This window comes from Lotus japonicus, chromosome 6 (assembly GCF_012489685.1).
Source record: "Lotus japonicus ecotype B-129 chromosome 6, LjGifu_v1.2".
In the NCBI taxonomy this organism is placed as follows: domain Eukaryota; kingdom Viridiplantae; phylum Streptophyta; class Magnoliopsida; order Fabales; family Fabaceae; genus Lotus; species Lotus japonicus.
The window spans coordinates 47,968,988-47,991,785 of record NC_080046.1 but is presented as its reverse complement, the minus strand read 5'-3'; the positions used below and the strand labels follow the sequence as shown (position 1 = coordinate 47,991,785).

The following is a 22,798-nucleotide window of genomic DNA, read 5'->3' as shown; positions in this document are numbered from 1 at the left end:
TTTCACTCTAAACTCTATTGTACAATTTTAGAGATTAAAGTGTGGGTTTGTGACCGTTGATTATGAAATTAATAGTTGGGACTTAGGAGTATAATTAAACATTAATTGAGATTGAAATCACATATTCTTTTTTTTTGTTACACTTGAAAGATAAATCACATATGTGATCTTGTGTTTCAGATCCATTCAAAATTTAGAAGCCTTGCATAAGTACAAGTGTTACAATGTTGAATCGGTGGACTTCGGTCGAAGATCGGGCTTTTGAGTGAGCCCTCAGAACCATCTCTGATGATGCGAATCCGGAAGACCAGTTGGAAAGAATTGATGATCCAGATTTCATTGACGATTGGGTTCTAGAGCCAATTGGAAAAGACTCTACTAGTTCACAAAAAAACACAAAGAAGACCTCTCCTAATCAAAGTGAGAAAAAAGTACCATGGACTAAAGAAGAACACCTGTAAAAATATTAAATTGATGATCTTTCATTTCTATATTTTCCTAACTTGATTTTATTTCCATGCTCATTTGACTTCTATTAGGAATGATAATGGTTATTTCACTATGTTTTCAAGCATTTGATTGAAAAGTAAAGCTATAGTACTTGATAAAATTAAAATGTATAGATTTTTTTATGCAGTGAACAAATATTTGTTTTGTTTTTATTTTTTCTTCTACACAAATTAAATTAAAATAAATTGAAGTACATAGTTAGGAGTGATTTATTGTTCAAAGAAAATCTTCTCATCTTTACTCCATAAAACATGTAAATAATTATTGTCTTGAATCATAAAAGAGTCAAATAAATATTTTGATGCATTTCACTATTTAGATTAGGAAAAAGCTATGTTGCACGAAATGCACAATGTCCTTGTATAAATATGTAGCATCTCAGTTTCCTTTTTCGGTGGCTTTTGAGATTTTGATTTAATTAAAACTATAGATGAAACTTTCATGTCAAATATTTTTGCTCTTAAGATTAATATTGTACATATGTGATTTTGCGTCATTCTTCAAATAATACTTCCTTCGGTCCTATTTATAAGCAACAAAAAAAAAAAACTCACATAGTTTAAGAAATGTAGTAAAACTAGATAAAATGCATTAAATTTGTCTTGAATCAAAATAAACTTCCAAAATTACCCTTTGTTATTCATGTTGGAAAGTGGGAAAGAGAGAGAATAATTAATGAGACACATTCTACAAGTTAGAATTAATAAGGGCATCATTGGAAAAAAATAATTAATATAGCTCAAACTTTCATTTGGTTCTTATAAAAAGGACCAAGATTTTTCTTCTCTTTCATGCTTATAAATAGGACCGGAGGGAGTATTCATTTAGATGTGTGAAAAACTATATTTAAAAATTTAACATCCCATTTTTATTTTATAGGAAGCTTCTTAAAGGTATTGAGAAACATGGCAAAGGAGAATGGAAAAAAATCTCAAGTGAATTTGTCAAAACAAAAACTCAACTCAAATTGCTAGTCATGCTCAAAAGTTATATCTTCACCAGAATGGTACACCAAAAAGGAGAAAAAGAGTCATGACCTAACCATTGATGACACTGACTTGGTTCCTCAACAAAATCAAGTTCTTCAATTGAATGCTCCATTGCAGCAAAATTGGGTACAATTGGATGCTCCAATGCAACAATTATCCTCTCAGCAAAATCAAGTTGATGCATTGGACTTTCCACTGCAGCAAAATGGGGATCCTCCTTTGAATTTTCCACATCAAGTATACCCTCAGCAAAGTTATGCTCCTCCTTTGAATGTGCAACAACTATCCTATCAGCAAAATGAGCATCCTCTTATAAATTTTCCGATGCAACAATCACAAGAAATACAACAAAGTGATTTGGCCTCTCAACAATATTTGGTTCCTCCTTTGGATGCTCCAATGCAGCAAGTGCAAGAAAGGCAACGCACCTTAGGGGATAGTGCCTTGGCCTCTGAGCAACATGTGGTTCCTACTTCGGAAGTAATCTCAATGCAGCAATTGCAAGAAAGGCCTCAAGAACATCAAGCTATTGATTTAAGACATTATGCTTGGAAATCCGTTGGCAACCATGGACGTTAGCCGTAGCACTTACTTAGAGTTGAGAAGTGAACATAACTTTTCTTATGACATTAGATGAAAATTAAAATCGTGACAGTTATTTTTTTTTAAATGGACTTATTGACCAATCACATTTGGTCGTGCTTGATAGTGCTTAACACTGTCGTGTGTTTAAGCATTTTCCTTTTTGTAGGTCTATTTTTTTTTATAGCAAAAAAAAATTCATTATGAATTTAATAATAAAAATTTGTCATCCTAGGCAAACACAAATCTCTCAAGTCCGCTTTCTTCACTATCTCCTCGTTACCTCCATATCTCCGAAAGGCGGCTGTCCAAAGCTTCAAACCTGCGAGTGAGTTCATACATGGTGCCTAATTCCCTCATTGCAAGGTTAACTTCATCATTCTCATACTACAAGTGTAGCAGAATCCAATTGAGTTCTGTGTTTCATCACAATGCTTTCCCTTTTTCCTTCAATTCATTCAGTTCATGCACCTCATCATCTGACTCTGAATCAGATGCAGACTACTGCAAAGGTGACACCTATACGATTTCTTACCTAACCAAATCATGTGGGTTGTCTCCAGATTCAGCCAAGAAGCTCTCTATAGGGTTGAACTTGAAAGACCCAGATGGCCCAAATGCTGTTCTTGATCTTCTCAAAAACTATGGCTTCTCCAAAACCCAGGTTGCAAAGCTTGTAGGGAAACACCCCTTGTTGCTTTTTGCTAATGCTAAGAGAACCCTTTTGCCTAAGCTCAAGTTCCTGCATTCTATTGGGGTTTCCACCACTGATATGCCACAGGTTCTCCTTGCTAACCATATTTTGTTGGTCAGGAGTTTGAAGAACTGTATCGTTCCGCGGTATAAGATTCTCAGGGGTGTTCTCCGTAATGATCAGGAAGCTGCTAGAGCTTTGAGAAATGCACCTCGTGCTTTTACCTATTGTGATATTATGAATAAGTTGGTTCAAAACATTGAGTTTTTGAGACAATTTGGTGTGCCTCAGAGTTCCATCTCTCTCATGGTGGTGAATTTTCCATCTGCAACATATATACATCATTCCAAATTTGTGGAAGCTGTCAAGACAGTTAAGGAAATCGGTTTGGATCCTTCGAAAACAACTTTTGTCATGGCGGTTCAAGTGCTTTTGGGTTTGAGTCAAGCAGCGTGGGAATCGAGATTTGAATTTTTCCATCGGTGGGGCTGGGATCGCGAAATGACTCTTCAAGCTTTCAGGAAGTTTCCCAATTTTATGAAGCTGTCACAGGAGACAGTTGCAAAGAAAATGAGTTACATGGTGAATGATATGGGTTGGACATTAGAAGATGTTGCTGGATTTCCTCCTGTTCTAGGCTTCAGCTTGGAGAAGAGGATTATCCCTAGGCTCTCAGTAATCAAAGTCTTGAAATCAAAAGGCCTGATCAAGAATGATATGCACTTAAGTTCCTTTATGTGCTCATCTGAGGAAGTTTTTTTGAAGAAATTTGTCATCAATTTTCAGGACGATGCGCCTTTACTAACAGATGTCTACAAAGGTTTGATTGATCATCAGGATGTGATTTAGTCTTCGAAGGTTTTTGCAGGCTATTGCCTAACCTCAACTTTTCTATTTCAATGCTAATTGATTTTTCCTTGACTTTCACTTTTGGTGTCAGCATTTTGAGTTTTGTTTTTCTTTGGTATAGAGACTGTTCCTCAGATTTATACATATTGGTTTCATATTCAAGTATCTTAATTAACTTAGTGATAATTTTCAATTTCAGTGTCTTGGGTTATTTATTTCTGTTGACATCACAGAACACATATTAAAGGAAGAGTGCCTTTGTGTTTTAGGGAAGGGGTAATTTTGACGAATTCTATCTTGAGTGCTGCTTTTTTTTTTATTTCAGAGCTTTTAACCTATTATTGGAAACATTTGTTCTATGCTTTTGTTTGTTCTGTTATCACATAACCACACTGTACTTTTTTCCATCGATTTTAAACAAATATATGAAATGTAAGAGGGATATCTAATTAAAACAACCACAAACTAAATAGAATGTGCGGAAGGCCCCTGTTATTTTCTAGAGCATGCAGAGGGGATCAAAAGTTCATTTCAATTGAATCAAATTGTACTTAGTTGCATTGTGATCATCACCATTCTTTTCTATATGAATTCTTTTATAATGTCCTGCAAGCTGCTCATATAGCCCCCCTTTGTCACTTAATCTTGTTAGTGCATACTGTTATGTGCAATCATGGATACATTTAGTTTTGAACCTCTATAAACTACTAGTGATACTTATGAGATTATTTTTGTGAGAGTAACTAGAAAGCTGGGGAAGGTTATCTCACATATAATTTTGGTAGTTTAAGCTTAGTTAATGCTTTGATGAAGATGACAATGTGTTGAGGGATTTAGCAAAGCTTGGCCATTTTGTTATGTCTCTCATGTCGAATCAAGCACTTACCATTAGGTCTAAAGCTATTACATATTGAAAGAGTGCAACTTTATTACCTTAAAGTTTATTAGGAATTGCACCTAGGTTTATGAGCTACACCGTTCACTCATCTAAGAAGCCATGAATCAGTATGTCAAGCCCATTGAATCTTAAGGATGATGCTGACCAAATAAAGATAACACCTCCAAGTGTCTCATAGTATGCAAGCCCATTTTGGTCCTATGCAGATGACATTGGCTATTCTCCTATTGTCCTTTCTTTGAAACTGATACTAGTCCCATAATCTTTTCTACTGGTAATTTTTGTTCATATGAGGACCATTCTCTGGTTTGTAGTTTGGCCTTGGTCTTTCAAAACAAAATTTAGCAAATATGGAAAATGATTGTAAGGGATTGATTGCTGATCAAATTTTACAGGAACAATATTCCATGTTTACACATACATTCTGATTGGGTCATATTCTTACTCTGTAGTCTGTAACTTTTGAACTTTCTGTCAGTTATTCAGGTAACTGAACAAAATTGTCACTTTTATGGGTGATTTTTTCGTTAAATATTAAAGAAGCAAATAGTTTACTCTGTAGAATTACATTTGGGAAGCTTAAATTCATTCATGGAAAATAATTTTTTAAGCATTGTCAAATCAAAATGACAGGGGTTTTTTTTCTTTTTTCTTTTCTGAAGCTCTCCTTTAAGATGTAATATTTATCTTTGGATAGTTTCGGCTCTTTTGGTAACTTTTTACTTTTGCTATTGAGATATGTAATCTGCAGTTTAAGTTTTTAGTTATCTGATGAGTAACGGTGACTTTCTGATGTAAACAGATAGTATAGATGACAGTGTGTCATAAATTTGCAGGATTTACAAGGAGGTTTCTGTAGACTGTTGTGTTCTACTTGGATTGTATCGTGTGCCGTGTGCTCTTTGATGCCATTCATTATTGGCCTTTTTTATAGGTACGATCAGTTAATAGAAATAGTGAGTTGAAGTTAGTTTACAGAATAATACTAGTTGGTTAGTTAGTTAGTTAGTTAGTGGGTTAGTGAGTGAGGCATGTTGCCTATGAATAGGAAGAGGTTGACAGGGAGGGGTCTCTAATCACTTGAGAGTTGAGAAAGTATAAGGACTTTGGGCATTGGGAGTACAGCAGCAGCTTTTGTGGTATGACTCCCTTAAGGTCCTTATCAATTGGTATAAGAGAATTCCACCATGTTGCAAACAAGTGGTTTGGGTGGTGATACTGACATTGCATTGTTCTCCTGAGACTAGTCAAAGGGCCAGTTTGCAGATGACCTCAATCGAGGTTATAAAGCATGGTGAGATGTTAGGATCCTGTTGCAAGGTATGAGATTCAAGTCCCACTCAGAAGTATGAGATTCTAAATATTGGTTTATAAGGTCTTAGACTCTCCAGCTACAACGGCTACCTTTTGTGGTATGACTCTCGTAGAGTTTTCGTTACTTTCTTTCCACCTACATGGACCCCTTTTGCTATGTGCATCCGGTCTTCAAATTTGAAATTGTATAGGTTTTTTGCCCCTCAATGGAGATAAGAAGGGCATTGTGATAGTGTGAAGTTGTTCCAACAACATCCTAAAATATTGTCTTTACCTTAGCACAATTTTTTTCCTTTTCCTCTAAGGCTAAGAAAGTGTGATTGTGATAATGGTGGACTTATCTACAGTAGGACAAACCTGCTCAAATTTTTGTAGGATATAATAATTTTATTAAAAGAGGTCTAGATAAAATCACAATTTTTTTTTGTGTGTGCTTAGGAAACCAGACAAAAAAACTACAAACAACTCAAATGTTTGATTCTGAGCTTTGAGATTTGGAATACTTTGTCCATGTCTAAGAATGCTTGCCAATGTGATTCATTCACACTTCACTTTCTTTTCCATATTATTTTCACTTATTGTTGTTCCTATCATATCACTCATCATATCTCTCTCATTTCTCTCTATTCTCTTCATATTTCTACTCGTTGGAGGTGAAAATGGTTTGTGAATAAAACTTTATTGGTTGTCAATGAAATCTAGGTGTGTTTTTGTATTTATATTCAAGTCGGCTAAAAGCGCATTCATCCCAATAGTACAAGAGACATGAACTGGTAAAAAACACATCTAACCTGACTTAGATTATGCGCTGATAGAAAGATAAACACACTCTAGCGCAATTACCGCTGAAAATCTTTGAAAAACAAAGAGTGAGACAGTGAAAAGATCTTGAGTCCCACATTTAACTGCCATCTCTCTCCCTCTCTCTTTTTCTTCTTCATGACTTTAACAAAATGTGATTGCATTTTTCTCACTTACATTGTGTCAACAAAATAAAATACTTATTGACCAAAAAAAATACTTTTTTCTTTTCTGTTCAGCCTGAAAGTAAAAAAAACCAGAAACCTCGACTCGAACGCCGTCGTTTTGTTTCCTGCGAATCAAAAGACAAAAACCCTTGTCAACACAGTGAAAATCAGTGTCCTCCAACGTTGAATCACTCCGAACGGTGAAAGACAGCGTGGAAGGTAGCACAATCCTGAAAACTGAAACTGGGTGAGTAATAATCATCATCATCAATCTGTGATTCACTACATTCATCACAAATGCACCATTTTCTGATTGCTAGATTATCTTCCACGATCCCCCACTTTGGTATTCCATGCCACAATGCATTTCCACTTTTCTTCACTTCTCGTGCATTATCTATATCCACCACAAACCGCCGCAAAGGTGGTGGAACCTTTACGGTTTCAAGCCTCATCAACTCATCTGGGTTGCCCCCAGAAACAGCCCTCAAACTCTCCAAGAGGCTGCAAGTGAAATACCCAGATGGGCCAAATGCTGTGGTTGAGCTTCTAAAGAATCATGGCTTCTCTGATACCCAGCTTTCTAGCCTTGTCAAGAAGCTCCCAAAAGTGCTTTTAGCTAAACCTGGGAAGACCCTTTTGCCAAAACTCAATTTCTTCCTTTCCATTGGGGTTTCAACCACTGACCTCCCCAAGATTCTCATTGGGAATACCTCATTCTTGACAACTAGCTTGGAGAAGAACACTATCCCGCGGTATAATATCATTAGGAGCCTTGTTCGAAGCGATAAGGAGGCGATTTCAACTTTGAAGAATGGGTTGTGGAGCTTCCACATTGGTAGTGTGAGGAATGATGCAGTTCGTAATATTGAGGTTTTGAGGCAGCTTGGCCTGCCTCAAGGCTCCATTTCCCTGCTGGTAACCAATTTTCCGAGTGTAGCCTTCACGAAGCATTCAAGATTTGTTGAGGCTGTTAAGACAGTGAAGGAAATTGGGTTTGATCCTCTGAAGACGAATTTTGTTTTGGCGCTCGAAGTAGTTGCAAAGATTGATAAAGCAACATGGAAGTCGAAATTAAAGGTTTTTGAGAGCTGGGGCTGGTCCTCAGATATCTGTCTATCGGCTTTCAAAAGGTATCCTCAGTATATGTTGATGTCAGAAAAGAAGATTTTGAAGATAATGAGCTTCTTGATGAAGGAAGGTTTTGCCCCAGAAGATATTGCTAGAAGCCCTGGAATTCTGATCCGCAGCTTGGAGAAGACACTTGCTCCTAGATGTGCAGTTGTTAAAATTTTGAAGTCTAGGGGTTTGGTCAAGAGTGATTTGCGCATAAGCAGCTATATAACTATTAATGAGAAAATGTTTTTGGAGAGATATGTGACCCGGTTTAAGAAAGATGTGCCGCAACTTTTGGATGCATTTAAAGGTCAGAAGTCAGGTTGATCATCTGGATATAGTCTACATGCTGAAAGTTTTGATTGGCTGTACTTGAGTGTAGAAGTTGACTATTCATTTATAATTTTCATTCTTCGCTTGATGGTTTGTGTTGCTGATTTTTAGCTATACGCATTTACTAGGATGTAACTTACACCACTGATACTCTGATAGACTATCTTCAATTCTACTCTCATGGTTGTTTTGTTTGATTTGATTGGCAGAGCATATTCAATAAACATTCACTTCATTTTGTCATCCAAGGGTAATGTTGTTGAATTGGTTTTTTCTCTCTTCACTTTAACTATCATGGATTTTTTTTAGGACATGTATAACTTCAAAGACCTTTTCAGCAGAAGCTGACTAGATCTTTATGTAGGCAGAGGAGACTGGGAACCAAGTATATGTCTTCTTGGGAGACTGTCTCAATTCATTTTAGCATTATCCAGTCAAGAATTTCTGGTATAATTGATCTACAAGTTTGCCATGTAGTCCCTTCAACTGAATTTTTCTTTGTTTCATTTAGTGTCAGCATTAACCTGATATACTATTTGGATTTGAACTTCACTAAATTTTCTACATCATATTAATCTTTATGTGGTCAGATTGTCATTTTAGCCGTTGAGTTAGTTAATTTGTAGCATAAGTGGGTTTTTTCTTTCCTATACATTTGATAAATAAAGGTCATTTTTTTAGTCAATCTTTTGTTTAATGGGGGTATGGGTATCTAAATGCTGTATTCTACCGACATTGAGAGCAGATGCTAACCTTGATTCTCGTATATTTGATGTTTTGGCCCTTCTGGAGTGCTATTTCGCAATGTAAGTTACTATAAATATTGGTTCTGTAAACTGATGAGGCAGCTTGTGTCCTTTACTTGGTGATGTATTACCCCTTGGCCAATCTAAGTTGTAGTTTTAGTATATTTATATGAGATAAGGCTAGGGGATCCTCTAGAATTTGGGTGCATGTTTACATCAGCTGTTTTAGACTCTTACATTTATTTGGAGAATTTTATTCTAAGTGCAAATCTAAGTTGATTAACTAGGCCTTATCATTCCATGTTAACCAATAAGGTAGGAAATTTTAGGAATTCAATTTATTGTTCCTCTGAGAGGCTTATTAGCTCATGCTCTAGCTTTGGCGTAGTTTTACAAGTTACATTTTATTTGCTTCTATCTAAGAAGCATTCTGGCTCTTTGGAGGATCATATAACTTTCCTGGAGTAGTTCAAACATTTTTTGCTCTTTTTTGTGAAATAAGACTAATGTTCTCAATTAGCTAATTTGATCATACTTTTGTGTGGCTTTCCTAGTTTAGATGAACTAACCAGGTATTATGGTCAGATTATTTTGCCAGCATTTCTTTTTCCCTTTCAGTTTAGCATGTTTGGAAAGGAATGTGTTTGCTTCTGTAAAACCATAGATCTCAATTGGCTGTTGGAAGCTGAAAGTTTATTTCTGCTATAATTTTGAGTAGACTTTAGATGTTCACCTTCATAGTGGTATTACACAGAAGATAATGGAATACTATTTGTCAATCAATTTGTCCATGTTCTCATTTCTTGTGTAGCAGTGTGCCAGTGTCTTATACTGCTGGACTCCTTAAAGTGTTTGCATTTGCCCTGTTTGATGAAGATATGCTATTATGTAGTGGTAGAATCTTTTGTCAATGCTCTATTTAGATTTGGGAGAAAATGAGGAGAAACATGTGTAAAGAGAATCTGAATAGATTTTGTGTTTATCTGATTAGAGTTTGCAAACTTAATTTTGTGAACTTGACATTGGTCAAAAGTGGGATTGTAGTAATTTAATTTATGTTTGGATATTTTTATTTCAAAAGTGATTTTAATAAGATGAAAGTTGGCTGAATTATGCAAATAAAAGTAACTTTCAAATGTATAATTGCTAAACTGGAAGTTTTTTTTTCTTTGACCTAGATGACCCTATCCCTTTTGTGAGGGTAAGAATAATGTCGTTCGGATAGTGAGACATATATTCTCTCAACATATAACTTTCTTGAGGTTTGCAATTGCGTTTTCATCCTTATGGAAATGTAACATTACCTACATAGACCTTGGAATGGAAAAAAAAAAACTGAACTAATTGAATTGAATCAATTCATGGAAACTAATTCATATTCTTCTATAGAACAATGAAAATCATATCATAAATATTTTATCTTCCATATTCACTCAAGTTTTCCTTGCTTTGTGATTTATGGTAGTCTCGCAATTCCGATCCAGTGGTAAGTGTCAAATATCTTCCCGTGTAAACTAGGAATTGAACTCTTGACTTAGAGATTCAAACAATAAATTAAATTTTTACCACTGCGACGGACTGACACTCGTTGAGTTGAGGTTAAGCCAACTAATGTTCCACAAATGTATTCATAAAAATGTTCCACAAATGCCATTTTTTTAATGGGAAAATAAATGTCATTTTACTCTGAAATAGTAAAAATGTTTTTAATTTAATGTTAAAAAAAGAAGAAAAATAAAAAGGAAAAGGAAAAAGTGAAAGAAAAATAACGGTTGGTAGTTACATTGGACAATATTCTGTTGTTGAGTTCTCATCAATCCAGTACTCTTTTCATGATCTTCATCCATCCATCTAGGGTTTTCAGAATTCCCCCAAATCAATCAATGCGTTTCTGAATGCATCTCAAAACGACGCAGCATAAGATCTCGATTCCTCATCCATAGCAGTTCGATTCGCCAAACCCCAATATCCCCACATTACAGCATCTTCGACAGGGTACGATGTTTTGGTCCTTTCAACAGAGAATCAATATGTTCCTTTTTTTTTTGTTTTTTGTTTTAAATTATTCAACTTTGCACAAATGGGTCTGTTCTGGTGATTTCAGAAAACCAGAACAGGATCATTTGCAATCACATTTGCATTTTCAAAGATCTATTTCTTTATTTATCCTTTTATAGATAGAATCAAAACTAGTTTTTTTTTTTTTTAAGAATAATCAGTTTTCCATGCTTTACTTGTCATTAGTATTTTAGAAGAGTAACTGGTCTGGCTTGACTTTAATTTATGTAGTATAATCTACAATAAGTGGAAATCATGTATCAACTGTTTTTAAGATTGAAACATATTAGAATTTTTTTTTCTTTTTCTCATAGCCTCTCAGGTTGAATAATTGATTGTCTAATTGATGATTTTCCTTTGTTTCTGTTGGTTGGAGGGTCTATGATACTGTTTTTCATTTTGTATTTGTTACTTAATTGTGCATTGCTGAGCAGCTAGGTGTGAAAATCAGAACACAATTTTGGGCGAAAATTGAAATGTACGCATATAAAGCTTGGAGTATTTTCTGTTTGAGTATTTCAGAGGTTTTGACAGGAACAAGGATAAAACGTATTACGATTTGTTTTGGAAATGCTATTCTATGATGTCTCTGATTGTAACTGAATTCTTGGACTTTCCATGGGAAGTTTTTACCTGTTTAGGGTTGGTTTATGACAAGAGTTTTCATGGCTTCTCTCTAATGTGCTTCTTGTGGTTTATTTCTAGGAATCACCTTGTTAAGTAGGCTGAGATATTAGAAAGCTCTTTAAAACTAGTACTTTATTTTTTGGGTTATGATCTTCTGTGTTGTTTTCATAATGGAGTTACTTTCCTGCATTTTCTTCGCTTATCTTCTTTCCTCCCAAAATAAACTTGTTTTGGCCAAAAGAACATTTAATTACTTAATTAGTTTCTTTATAATGGTTTTTGTTATCTTTAACTCAACTCATTTTCAAAGATAAGCCATGTTGTGATTTATCTTTTCGGTTTTAAGTTTTTAATATCATGTCTTCAAACTGTAGTTGTTCACATAATAGTTGGCTGGAGGTGGAAAGCAAAAAAGAAAATATAATCTACAAGAGATTTCGCATCCAAGGGATGGCTGCAATGTTGGATTCTAAAGAAATTATGGATCTCAAATCTTACCAGAACCAGGCTAATATCTTCGTGAAGGAGTATATACTAGCAGACTCTCTGGTTCCGTACACTTCTGTTATTGGTGGCATTTTTGCTTGCAAAATGGTATTTCACATTTAGATAAGTCTCCTCTAGAGTATGTTTGTAAAGTGTGCAAGTAAGGTTATATCTACCATTGATTTAATTTGATATACATTATCAGCTTAACATGTAAAAATCCAACAGCAGATACATCCTTATTTTCCTACTTTACAAACAAACTCATTTTAGTGGAGCTTTTTCTTTACTTCTTAGTATGTTGTCTTCTCTATTTTCTTAAAGTATGTTATGTATGAGATATCAAATTTACCGCCACTATCTTTAAACATGGTCTTGCCTGCTTTTCAGGTCTACGATCTTATTCATGTTATTGGTACTAATTACTTTAAGAGCTATTCCAGCTTTGCAAAACTCCAACGTATTGAGTGGAATAACCGGTAACTAGATGTTTTCATTGTGTGAAAAATCTCTTCATTAGTTGTTTGTGTTATTAGTTATTTATGGACTCTTATTACTTTTGCAGAGCTATATCAACTATCCATGCCATTTTCATAACAGCTATGGCATTACACTACGTTTTTTGCTCAGATCTATTTGCTGACGACCAGTCTACTGAACTTATTACACTTCGAAACTCTTCATTGTCAACGTTTACATTGGGGGTAAGAATGGTCTAGCTTTTTCATACTTTTTGTGTTTTCTTATCCTTTGAGTTCCTGCAATTATTAACTATGAGGCCTGTATTCTCAATATTATTTCTTACATGAGGTTCTTGTTATATATTTGCTTTTATATGGATCAGTTAACTACATGATTTTCTAATGTGTATGTATTGAGTCCATTGTGACAAGATATTTTCTATTTTTTATTTCTTATTTTTGATATTTATTGCGACAGGTTTCTGTTGGTTACTTCATTGCTGATCTAGGGATGATATTTTGGTTTTTTCCTTCTCTTGGTGGATATGAGTATGTAAGGATAATATCTTTTTAACTTGCATAGTAGCCAACCTGTCTTTAAGTTGATTACTCATTCAATTTTAAGATATTTGACTTGATAGGAACCCAGCTGGAGATGATTATGGTCGGGACTTAACCTGACTTCATATTAATATTGGTTCAGGTGATTCACCATCTGTTTTCTTTAGTAGCAGTAGCTTATTCAATGTTGAGTGGGGAAGGACAGCTTTACACCTACATGGTTCTGATCTCTGAGACAACTACTCCAGGAATCAATTTGAGATGGTAATTATGTACTTATAATTGAATTGAATTTTAATATGTCACGTAATGTATTTTCATTGTTCATGATTATATTGGTGTTTGTGAAGGTATCTTGATGTAGCAGGAATGAAAAGGTCCAAAGCTTATCTCATCAATGGGGTTGTAATATTCCTTTCTTGGCTGGTATGTTAAATTGTTGCAGAGAAATATATTTATCTAGCTCTTATCATGTTTATTGAAGAATTGTTGAGATATCATATCATGATGAGTTTGGACTTGCCTCATGCAATGGTCTATATGCAGGTTGCCAGAATACTTCTGTTCATTTACATGTTCTACCACGTCTACTTGCACTTTGATCAGGTAATAATTGTTAGCACACCGAATTGGAAAATTATATGGTGTGTGGTGCTTTATAGACTGCAGATCTTGACATTCAATATTTGGCCTTTTAGAATTTGAAATATATCCAAATATTTGAATTTATCATTTAAATTCAAGTAGGGGGTGATCTAAATGATGATGTGAGGAGCCCATTTAGAGGATATGGGGTGTTCAGGGGGGGGGTATAGACATAGTACAGGGGTATCAAGAGCGAAGAGTAAACAGTAGGTGCATTATCTTGTACAAAAGTGGTTAAAACAAAGTAGCCTTTAGAGAAGGATTTTGGAGGAAGGCTTTACGAGATCCCAGAAATACCAATGATGATGGTCCTTGTGAACCAAAGGGTAAAGATTCTTGGTCATGTGATACAAGCCTGCAACATAAGGTTAAGGTTACAAAGAAGTGTTATAAAATATGGTTCTTGTGTAATTGTGCTGAGGATTAGGATAATTATTAGTTTAAGAAAAGTGAGAGTAAGAGCATTTGATGGGTTATCCTAATCCTTAATTGCCAAAGCTTGAAAATGAAAGTATTACAGGCTTTCTAAAGGGTGACCAAGAAAGACAAGGCAATTAAACATAGTAAAATGCTTTGTAAGTGAAAGGAAAGAAAAATTCTTCTTCATAGAACAAGGTGTCAATGAAAGATTGAGCGGTTACTTAAGGATAGGTTTTGTTAAGCTTTGACAACCTAAATACTAGAGTGGAGGATCAAAACTAATCATTATCTCATAAATTTAGGAATATGAGGTAGAGGAGCTGTAAAGAGAATGGATAATGGTAAAGAAGTTGGAACTAATAATATAAGGGGTTAGGAGAAATAGACATTACATATCTCACTAAGTTGTTTAACGAGATTATGAGATTTAGGAGCACATCGGATGAATGGGGAATTGAAGTGCTTTGGAGGGTAGGTATAGAAAAGAAAGAGAGGATATGCTTATCTTTGTGGGGAGCAAGAGGGTTGTTGTGTGTAAGAATGGATCTATGTTTACTGTGGTAGTGTTTCGAAGGCCAAATTAGTACACTTGGTCCAATGAATTTACATTTTATTGACACCTTGCTGGGTTACTATTTGTCACTCGGGAGAGATGAAATTTTTACTCTCTAAAATGGTTGTAACTGCAATATTGTTGTGTGGTAATCTTAGCTATTATTGGCTTACTTTTCATCTTCTATTTATGCTCAAACAATGTGTAATTGGTAATAAGGATAACAAGATAGTATTGTTCAATTATTCAACAGGTTGAGCAGATGCACACCTTTGGGCGGATATTAGTAATTGTTGTGCCATTGGTGCTATCAGTTATGAACTTGGTTTGGTTTTCAAAGATCATCAAAGGCTTGAGGAAAACGTTGGCAAAGAGGCAGTAAATGATTGCTCAGTACAACTTTTTGAAGGAAATGTGTAGATAACCCTGTTGATATTAGTCTCAACTTGCGGTGCACTGAAAGATGCAATAGTTTCCATTATATGATTTTACATTGTTCTGGTCCCTTTAGGATCTGAACATACTGTATAAATCTGTTAAATATGAGAGGGAATCCACTTCGAGAGTCAGTTTTTAACTTTATACTAAACTAGCATCACATTCACACCTGTCCATCGCATGGGTACTAGATTTATTCATTCAATTCAATTTTTCATGTGTAATTTTCTACAAAGATGACATCAATTTTATTTCCCAGTGTAAAGAAACAAGAAGAATATTCAATTTACTCTGCACCCTGTAAGCAAGTGAACTTGAAATTAAGTTAGGTGTGCAAATGAGAACATTCAATTTTTGTATCAATACTTCATTACAACATGAATATCGTTTAAGCCAAATATGATCTTTAAGTATCAATTGCCAATTGGGACAGTATATATTATTTTCATATTCAATGATAGGGATTATTTCACGGTAATTGTGAAGTTTTAATAAGTATAATTAGCAAGAGTGACATTATTAAGGGAACCGTGTTCAAGTTCCAACTTACAAATTGATTATTTGAACATTTTTTAAAAGCAAAGAGACATGGGTTGTTATACGGTGGAACAATTTTTGGCTCATCAATGAACCATTATATTAAAGCGTTTAATATACTATTAAATAAAAATAATATTTATTTAATAATCAATCTAACAGTTAGATATGATGGTTCATCGGTGGACCACTTTAAAATGGCTCACCTTATAATATTCAGAGACTTATATTTCAATAAAACATCAAATAGAGATTAAGAACAACCTTTTTAAGATGACCTTGCCGAAGTAGAAACTAGTAGAATTTTCAGATAACACCCATAAATTTACTTCCCTATCACACCTTCTCGGGTAATTAATCGGCAAACTGATTTTTCTTCCTAATAACATGGACAATTGTAGTGCATTTTATTTCCCATCTCAAAAGTGCAATTAAGCCTTTCTGTTTCTCTAGTATACCCACTCAACTGTCGATGTAGAGTCATTTTCAATTATTACATTTGAAATTGTTTACAGAACAACAAAACATTCAAAATCGCTAACACATCAACTTCATAAGCCAAAGCCAGTTAACACACACTTCCTTCTTACTATTTTGCAACACACCGCCCACCACATTGTCACTCAGATTTCCTCTTGAAGCACCATCCACATAAATAAAATTTAACATTTTAATCACCCGGAAGATCTCATTTGCTGACCATGGCAGCTTTGACAATAGCATGAGTTTTAATGTGTTCAAGGTTAATTGCATCGTAATAGATGCAGTTTGTCCAAATATTAGCCACCAACACCACAAAAAAAGCGCTAAGCTAAGGCTAAGTAGTAAAACCCGACGCCAACACCGATTTAGCCTCAACTTAGCATCGATATCAAGTTAAATGGTATGAAGCTAATGGTTTAGCATCAACTACAACAACCAGCACGATTTCATAAAATTTAGCGCGTCGATCGTATAAACCAACTCTAAATAGCGTTAGTCTAATCGACACTACAGATGACATGGAAAATCAAAATGCTAGTGCATGGCGACCATGGTTGATGCTACCATTGACTGTCAATGCAAAACTAATTATGAGTTATAACCATTTGCTCCATAGCTTTAAGACTCGGCTCGGACCGGCCGGTCCGACCGGTTGAACCGGAACTCGGTCACCTGACCGGTCCGAGCCTCCTAACGGATCGGTTATGCAGTCAAACCGGTGGGAATCGGTACGGCTCGGCCGGTTTAATGCTTAAACCGGTGACTCGGCCGGTTTTTTATTGAACCGGCGAGTCACCAATTTTTTTTTTTGCAACAACTATTTATTACACAAAAATAATAAAAAGCAACCTTCTAACCTGACTAGGATTCGAACCCATTCCCTAGAGGAAGAAACCAACGAAATTCACCACTAAGCTACACAGCTGTTTTGGTATAATAGTTACAATTTATTATATATATAAACAAACAATGAATAAATTAGTAGCAATAACACTAAAATCTTTTGACAAATATAGAACATCAGTATTGTTTATCACATAAAATAACTAAAATCACAATTCCAAAAGTTACCATATTTACTTGTGTCATTTATTTTAATGTAAGTATTTAATAACTATAATTTAAAATAAGTTATTTGTGTGCTTTTACTATTATTTAAATAAAATGTAGAACCTACTTTGAATTGATATTTTAAACTTATATGTAATATTTTGTTGTAGTAAAATATTTCTTGTTGGTATTTTAATTAGGTATTTGTATGATGGTAATGATTTTAAATTTAGAGTATGAAGTGATTAATTAGTCTTAGTTAGTATTATTAATTTTTAATTTTTTTTTAAAATACACCGAGTCAAGCAATCGAACCAGTGACTCACTGGTCCGACCAGTGACTCAGTGACTCGGTGCCCTGACCGAGTCGATGACCGAGTCGAGTTTTAAAACACTGATTTGCTCACAGTTTACCGCCCTTAAATTGACCGCTCTCGGCCAGACCAAACAATATCTCTAACTTGGAGTTGCTCTTCATAGGATCTCAAAGTCAAGGCCCTGTTTGACCTGCATAAGACCGTCAAATTAGGGACCCTCAAACTGCTAACAAATGATATAGGTTATCACCAAATTTGCATTGACAGCTAACAAGATAAAAGTAATTTGCAATTTTATTTATTGTAAACCTCAAGATAATCAAAACATATGTAAATGATATATGAGTGTTACCATAATTAGCAATCCTAATTCTCATAACCTCTCTCTGTTTGAACCTGTTATTCCGTTGCAAAAATCTCGTGGGGGCTGATGCTTACTCATTGCTGAACATGGATCTGTCCCTGCTTTATATGTTATTATTTGAATCAAGAAATTGTTAAAATAATTAAAACCTAATTAAAACATTGATATTAAGCAACTTAAAATGGAAGGATACGTACGTAAATCTTTTCTTCAAGATATAATATATTACAATATTACATTAGCTATTACAATATTATCTCTGCCCAAAAAACCTGAAACTATTGATGACAAGTATTGCGTGTAATTAGTTCACAAAATGTACATGCCCATTAAATATTCAAATTGCTAGGTCTAAATTTATACTATTGCTCCCATGAGTTTGTACAGAACTAGAATCAACTACATGGTTATCTTCTGTATGCATTCGTTCATGATCACTATGCATCATTCGTTCATCTAGAAATTTCATTGTCCGACTACTTTCTTCTTCATCATTTGAAATGTCACTAAGTAAGCATGCACTTGACTCGGGCTCCTGCAACATATAGTAATAGTTTACATATTATTCGTACCTCATTATGTTATCATGCATGACTTTACTTGATTGAACTAAGAGCTAGACACTTAGTTAAATTATCAAATAGGACAAGTGTTTATATACCTGATTCAGATCATAATCAGTTTCATATTTTGATACACTTAATTTTGTTCTTAGTGATGATCTGGAGCAGATTGGAAGGTCGCTAACTTGTGCATTTTCTTTCTGCAACTCATACATCGTGTGTCGTCGACCCTTCACGTTTCTGTACATCTGACAAAGCAAAATTTCTCTTAAGATGGAAGGAAATTAAATGCATGATGGCTTCACTATTTAAATTTGTTTTTTTTTTAATCAGTAGAAAGGAAAATTAATTAATGTGCACACACATAATTTGCCACTCAATTATAAGGGCTGAACTTTGAATTTTGGGTTCTAGCACCCTTGTACTAGTTTCTAATGCAACTTTGCTTAGTAAAAAAAATACATATTCATCTTTCCAAAAAAAAATTACATATTTAAGAGACTTGAATTCATTCTACACGAACAACACTTAATTTATTATTGGCCTCTTCAAGATTATTATGTACCTTCACCTAGCAAACCACAATGATCACATTATACAAATAAATTAATTATGAGGTAGCAGGAAGAGAGAAAGAGAATTCTAGCAGGAATTGTCCTCAATTATTGATTTAGTTTAATTTTGATGTGTATTAGTATTTATTTGCCATCCAGAGTACTGAGGATATTAACAAAAATTCAAGTGAGCTTTAAATATTTGATTGATACCTAGCTAGAATGTAGGTGGATTATTTTTTTAAACAAGTATTTTTCACAAAAGGTAAATAATTAATTCGAGCTGACAACATTCAAAATTTGGTGGGGCAAAATTAGGTGGGGCATATGTATACTTTTCACAGCAGGGACATAATTTTTGGGAAATCAAGTTATACCCTGGAACCAAACTATTATTAAATTTAAACTGATTTGTTGAAGACTAATTTAATAGAGAATAACGGCATTTGAACAACCACGTGTTGCCTACATAGAAGAAGGCTTTCTCTTGATATACATTGAAGCTTGTAATCATATAATAAAATTGTCTCCAGTGCTGTTTGGATTTATCAACTAGAGATTGGAATCATCATGATTACAGTCATTTAAGCAAAGAGGGCGACATACATGTAATCTTGCTAAAGCCTAGCAACGGCCTTGAAAGTTGAAGAGAAGTGTAGTGTGGTACTTATTTTCAAGGCTTAAAGGAGAACAGTAATTATCTCTTTCTTTAAAGCTGTGCACTTTTTTGGCAAAAAGCAAGCTATATGTACATGCAATGAAACAAACTCGTTTTTATAGATTCTGCTAAAAGAGTGAAGACGGAGAGAAGAAGAATTTTATGTCTTTAATATATATTCACTTTTTGGTGAACCATATATATGCACATGTACCTAACCTAGATAGTAGTAGTACATGGTTTTATACTATCATTGACCTAGATAGTACATGGTTTTATACTCATTGATATGCAACGCATGCACAAAATACTTTTTCTTTTAAAAAAAAAATGCATACAAAAGTATAATCCTTGATTTGTTAATACTTTTGAGTTTTGATGAGGAAGCTAAGAAGTATCATCTTAAGGTAAGTACAAATGAGTTATTATTGATCAATATTTCTTAATTTTTTTCATAGAATGAAAAAGCCAACAACATGCTAGCTATGGCTATCTATTAGTTTTTAGGCTACCAATGCAAGTAAAGTAACAACACAAACGAGTGAGGTTCATAATGGAATCATATCAGATCAGATGATCAATGTTGAAGAAGCTTTGTCATCAAGTGAAAAGTAAAAGTAGATATATAATCATCATAAATGAGGTGCATGTGTAATATAGATCGATGTGGATATTGTGAAGTGATAAATCTTATTGCTTTCCACGAACTACAGTCTTTTCTTTTTGTTCTGTGTTCAGCAATAATTGTAGCCACTGTGTTGCAAATTAAAATCTCCTAGACGGCTAGACCGTTTTTCCCCTCATGCTTTGACTGGTGATGAAATTTAAGAAGCAAGTCCCACATGGCTTGAAGAGCAAAACAATTGTTTATAAATGTTAGTGTTTGAGGTTAAATTGTCTTTAGACATTAAGATTCGACCACAATATATAGCATAATTTTTGGCCCTACACATGTTTAATTTGATGATCAATTTTTCTTTATTAATTAGAATTAATTTTAAAACTCAAGCAACTCACATGATCAGCTTCTTAAACAATTTGTAAAGAGCTTTCCAGTTAACATGCACTTAATTAAGAAAGAGAGAGATATGACACTATGACATTTTACTTGCAAGGAAAGGAGAACAAATCTTCTTCTTTTCTGTAACAATCTACTATATACAGGGCTAACATATCTCATAATAATAGGAAAACAAAAGTTGCAATTTTCAAATGTTGGTGTTTATCACAGAACATGATCCCCTAATAAAAATTAATGTTTTTACTTGTAAAAGAATATAAACAAGAAAATCAATGTGTAAAGGATTGGAGTTTGGACCACATGACATGGATTAAGTATAGATGCATATAAAATATACCTGAAGATGGCTTTTAATGTGAGAGATCCTGAGTCCTTTGACATTATTCATTAGCTGCAAAATGCGCTTTGGAGTTGCCTCTGCATAAAAACCAGTTTACAAAATAGTTAGCTAATACGTATATCTTTTCCCTTATATATGTTTCGTCTGTTTGCTTCATTTGTATTGGATTAAAGTACCCTTTGTACGTACTTCATTCAATATATCTTTGGCTTATAAAAAAATTATAGAATTCCTTGCCGATCTCAATTCTTAGGCATGTCATAGAATTTTTCTCTAGCTTCTTTTTTACTTTTTTTCAAAAAAATTAGTGGGAGAATACAAGGAGGAAAATTATAGAAGAAAAACAGAGAAATTAAAGAAAGTGAAATTGTGAAGTAATGGATCGAACTCACACATATGCAAGGCAAAAGAAATCAAATTGTACTAGCCCTAGATCAGCATGAACATATATATATGAAGGAAATCTTACTTTGTTTTCCCCCTAGACTTTCCACAGCTTCAACAAAGTGTTCATGGAGATCAAGTGTCCACCTCAGGCGTGGTTGCTCCGATTTGTGGTATTTCCTTGTGTCGCCACCATTTCTCGTACTACAATTCTTCATTTTCTCAGATGAAGCAGCAGCAGCAGAGAAGTTTGATGGAAAACCACTAATATATATAATGTCAAATAAGAGTGTGGGCGTTTTGCGTCTAATACAAATACAGCAGCAAACATGGAATGTTTCCTACTATCTGACGTATTGATATTTAAAAACATTTACTTTTCATATTTTATATATTAATATGTCTTCATTGAGAAAATTATTTTTTCTTTCTCTTATCTGTGTGGTTGATTTACAATAATGATACATGTACAGATAGTACATACGTTTTGGAACATCTCTTTTTTTTTAAACTATCTTTTCAAATTAAATCACATCATATATCACATATTCTTTTTCCTTTGTAACCAAAAAAAAATATACCACATGTTCTGAAAAAATAATTCATATAGTAATTAAAAGCTGACGGATATGAAAGTGCACAGATCATTAATCCATGCAAAAGATAAAACTTAAAAAACAAATATAAATTAGCCATAAAAAATCAAATATAAAATCAAAAAATATATGGTTCGGTTTTGTTCCGCCTTTGGTCGATTTCTTGTGTTAATTCGTATCTCCCCAATACTGAGATGAGGTTCTGTTTTTGTTGGGTTTGCGAGGCTTCCTCTCGCCGTATCTAGGCCCTTGACAAAATCCTCCTTTCGTTGGTTGTTTAATGCTTAATTTGGGGTTAGGCCCTTATGGTTGCGTCTATGGGTTAGTGTGCTACTTTATAGTGTTTTATGGGTCGAGCTCGTTTATAGGTTTGCTTTTTAGCATTTGAGGGACTTTTGCTCACATTGTTATGGATATTTGTACCATCGATCATTATCTATCAATCAATTCTTCTATTTTGTAAAAAAATCTATCTCTTCTTTCTTCAAGTAAGTGTACACTTCAATTTTGTTTTTGGAAAGCCAAATTGATGAATTAAAATAGCATAAGGGGTGCTATAATCCCATCACTTCAATTTAATACTCCGTCCGTTACAGGAAGTTTATTATTTTGGACCTTCTTTCAATATTCTAAAATGTTTGTTGTTTTAGAAAGCCAATGCATTTTTTGCTACTTTTTTTTCA

At 34.2% G+C, this 22,798-nt stretch overlaps 3 protein-coding genes and 1 pseudogene across 4 annotated transcripts; 3 read left to right on the top strand and 1 right to left on the bottom strand.

The window, feature by feature from the left end:
- Window positions 1–2,316: 2,316 nt before the first annotated feature.
- On the top strand, window positions 2,317–3,817 carry LOC130726157 (transcription termination factor MTERF2, chloroplastic-like). The gene has a single exon (XM_057577387.1). The coding sequence runs from the start codon at window positions 2,422–2,424 to the stop codon at window positions 3,622–3,624; it is 1,203 nt and encodes a 400-aa protein (XP_057433370.1). The 5' UTR covers window positions 2,317–2,421; the 3' UTR covers window positions 3,625–3,817.
- Window positions 3,818–6,900: 3,083 nt separating this feature from the next.
- On the top strand, window positions 6,901–8,496 carry LOC130726556 (uncharacterized; annotated as a pseudogene). The gene has a single exon (XR_009014893.1). The product of XR_009014893.1 is annotated as an uncharacterized LOC130726556 (transcript).
- A 2,288-nt stretch (window positions 8,497–10,784) lies between these two features.
- Window positions 10,785–15,611, top strand: LOC130726217 (uncharacterized). The gene is made up of 9 exons (XM_057577453.1): window positions 10,785–10,994; window positions 12,059–12,278; window positions 12,561–12,649; window positions 12,736–12,874; window positions 13,110–13,184; window positions 13,335–13,456; window positions 13,543–13,618; window positions 13,739–13,798; window positions 15,064–15,611. The coding sequence occupies exons 2-9, from the start codon at window positions 12,135–12,137 to the stop codon at window positions 15,190–15,192; spliced, it is 834 nt and encodes a 277-aa protein (XP_057433436.1). The 5' UTR covers window positions 10,785–10,994; window positions 12,059–12,134; the 3' UTR covers window positions 15,193–15,611.
- A 2,580-nt stretch (window positions 15,612–18,191) lies between these two features.
- Window positions 18,192–21,792, bottom strand: LOC130724036 (putative Myb family transcription factor At1g14600). Its single transcript, XM_057575196.1, has 4 exons — window positions 21,605–21,792; window positions 21,133–21,212; window positions 18,661–18,810; window positions 18,192–18,534 (listed from the first exon to the last, which is right to left on the bottom strand). The coding sequence occupies exons 1-4, from the start codon at window positions 21,735–21,737 to the stop codon at window positions 18,337–18,339; spliced, it is 561 nt and encodes a 186-aa protein (XP_057431179.1). The 5' UTR covers window positions 21,738–21,792; the 3' UTR covers window positions 18,192–18,336.
- Window positions 21,793–22,798: the final 1,006 nt, after the last annotated feature.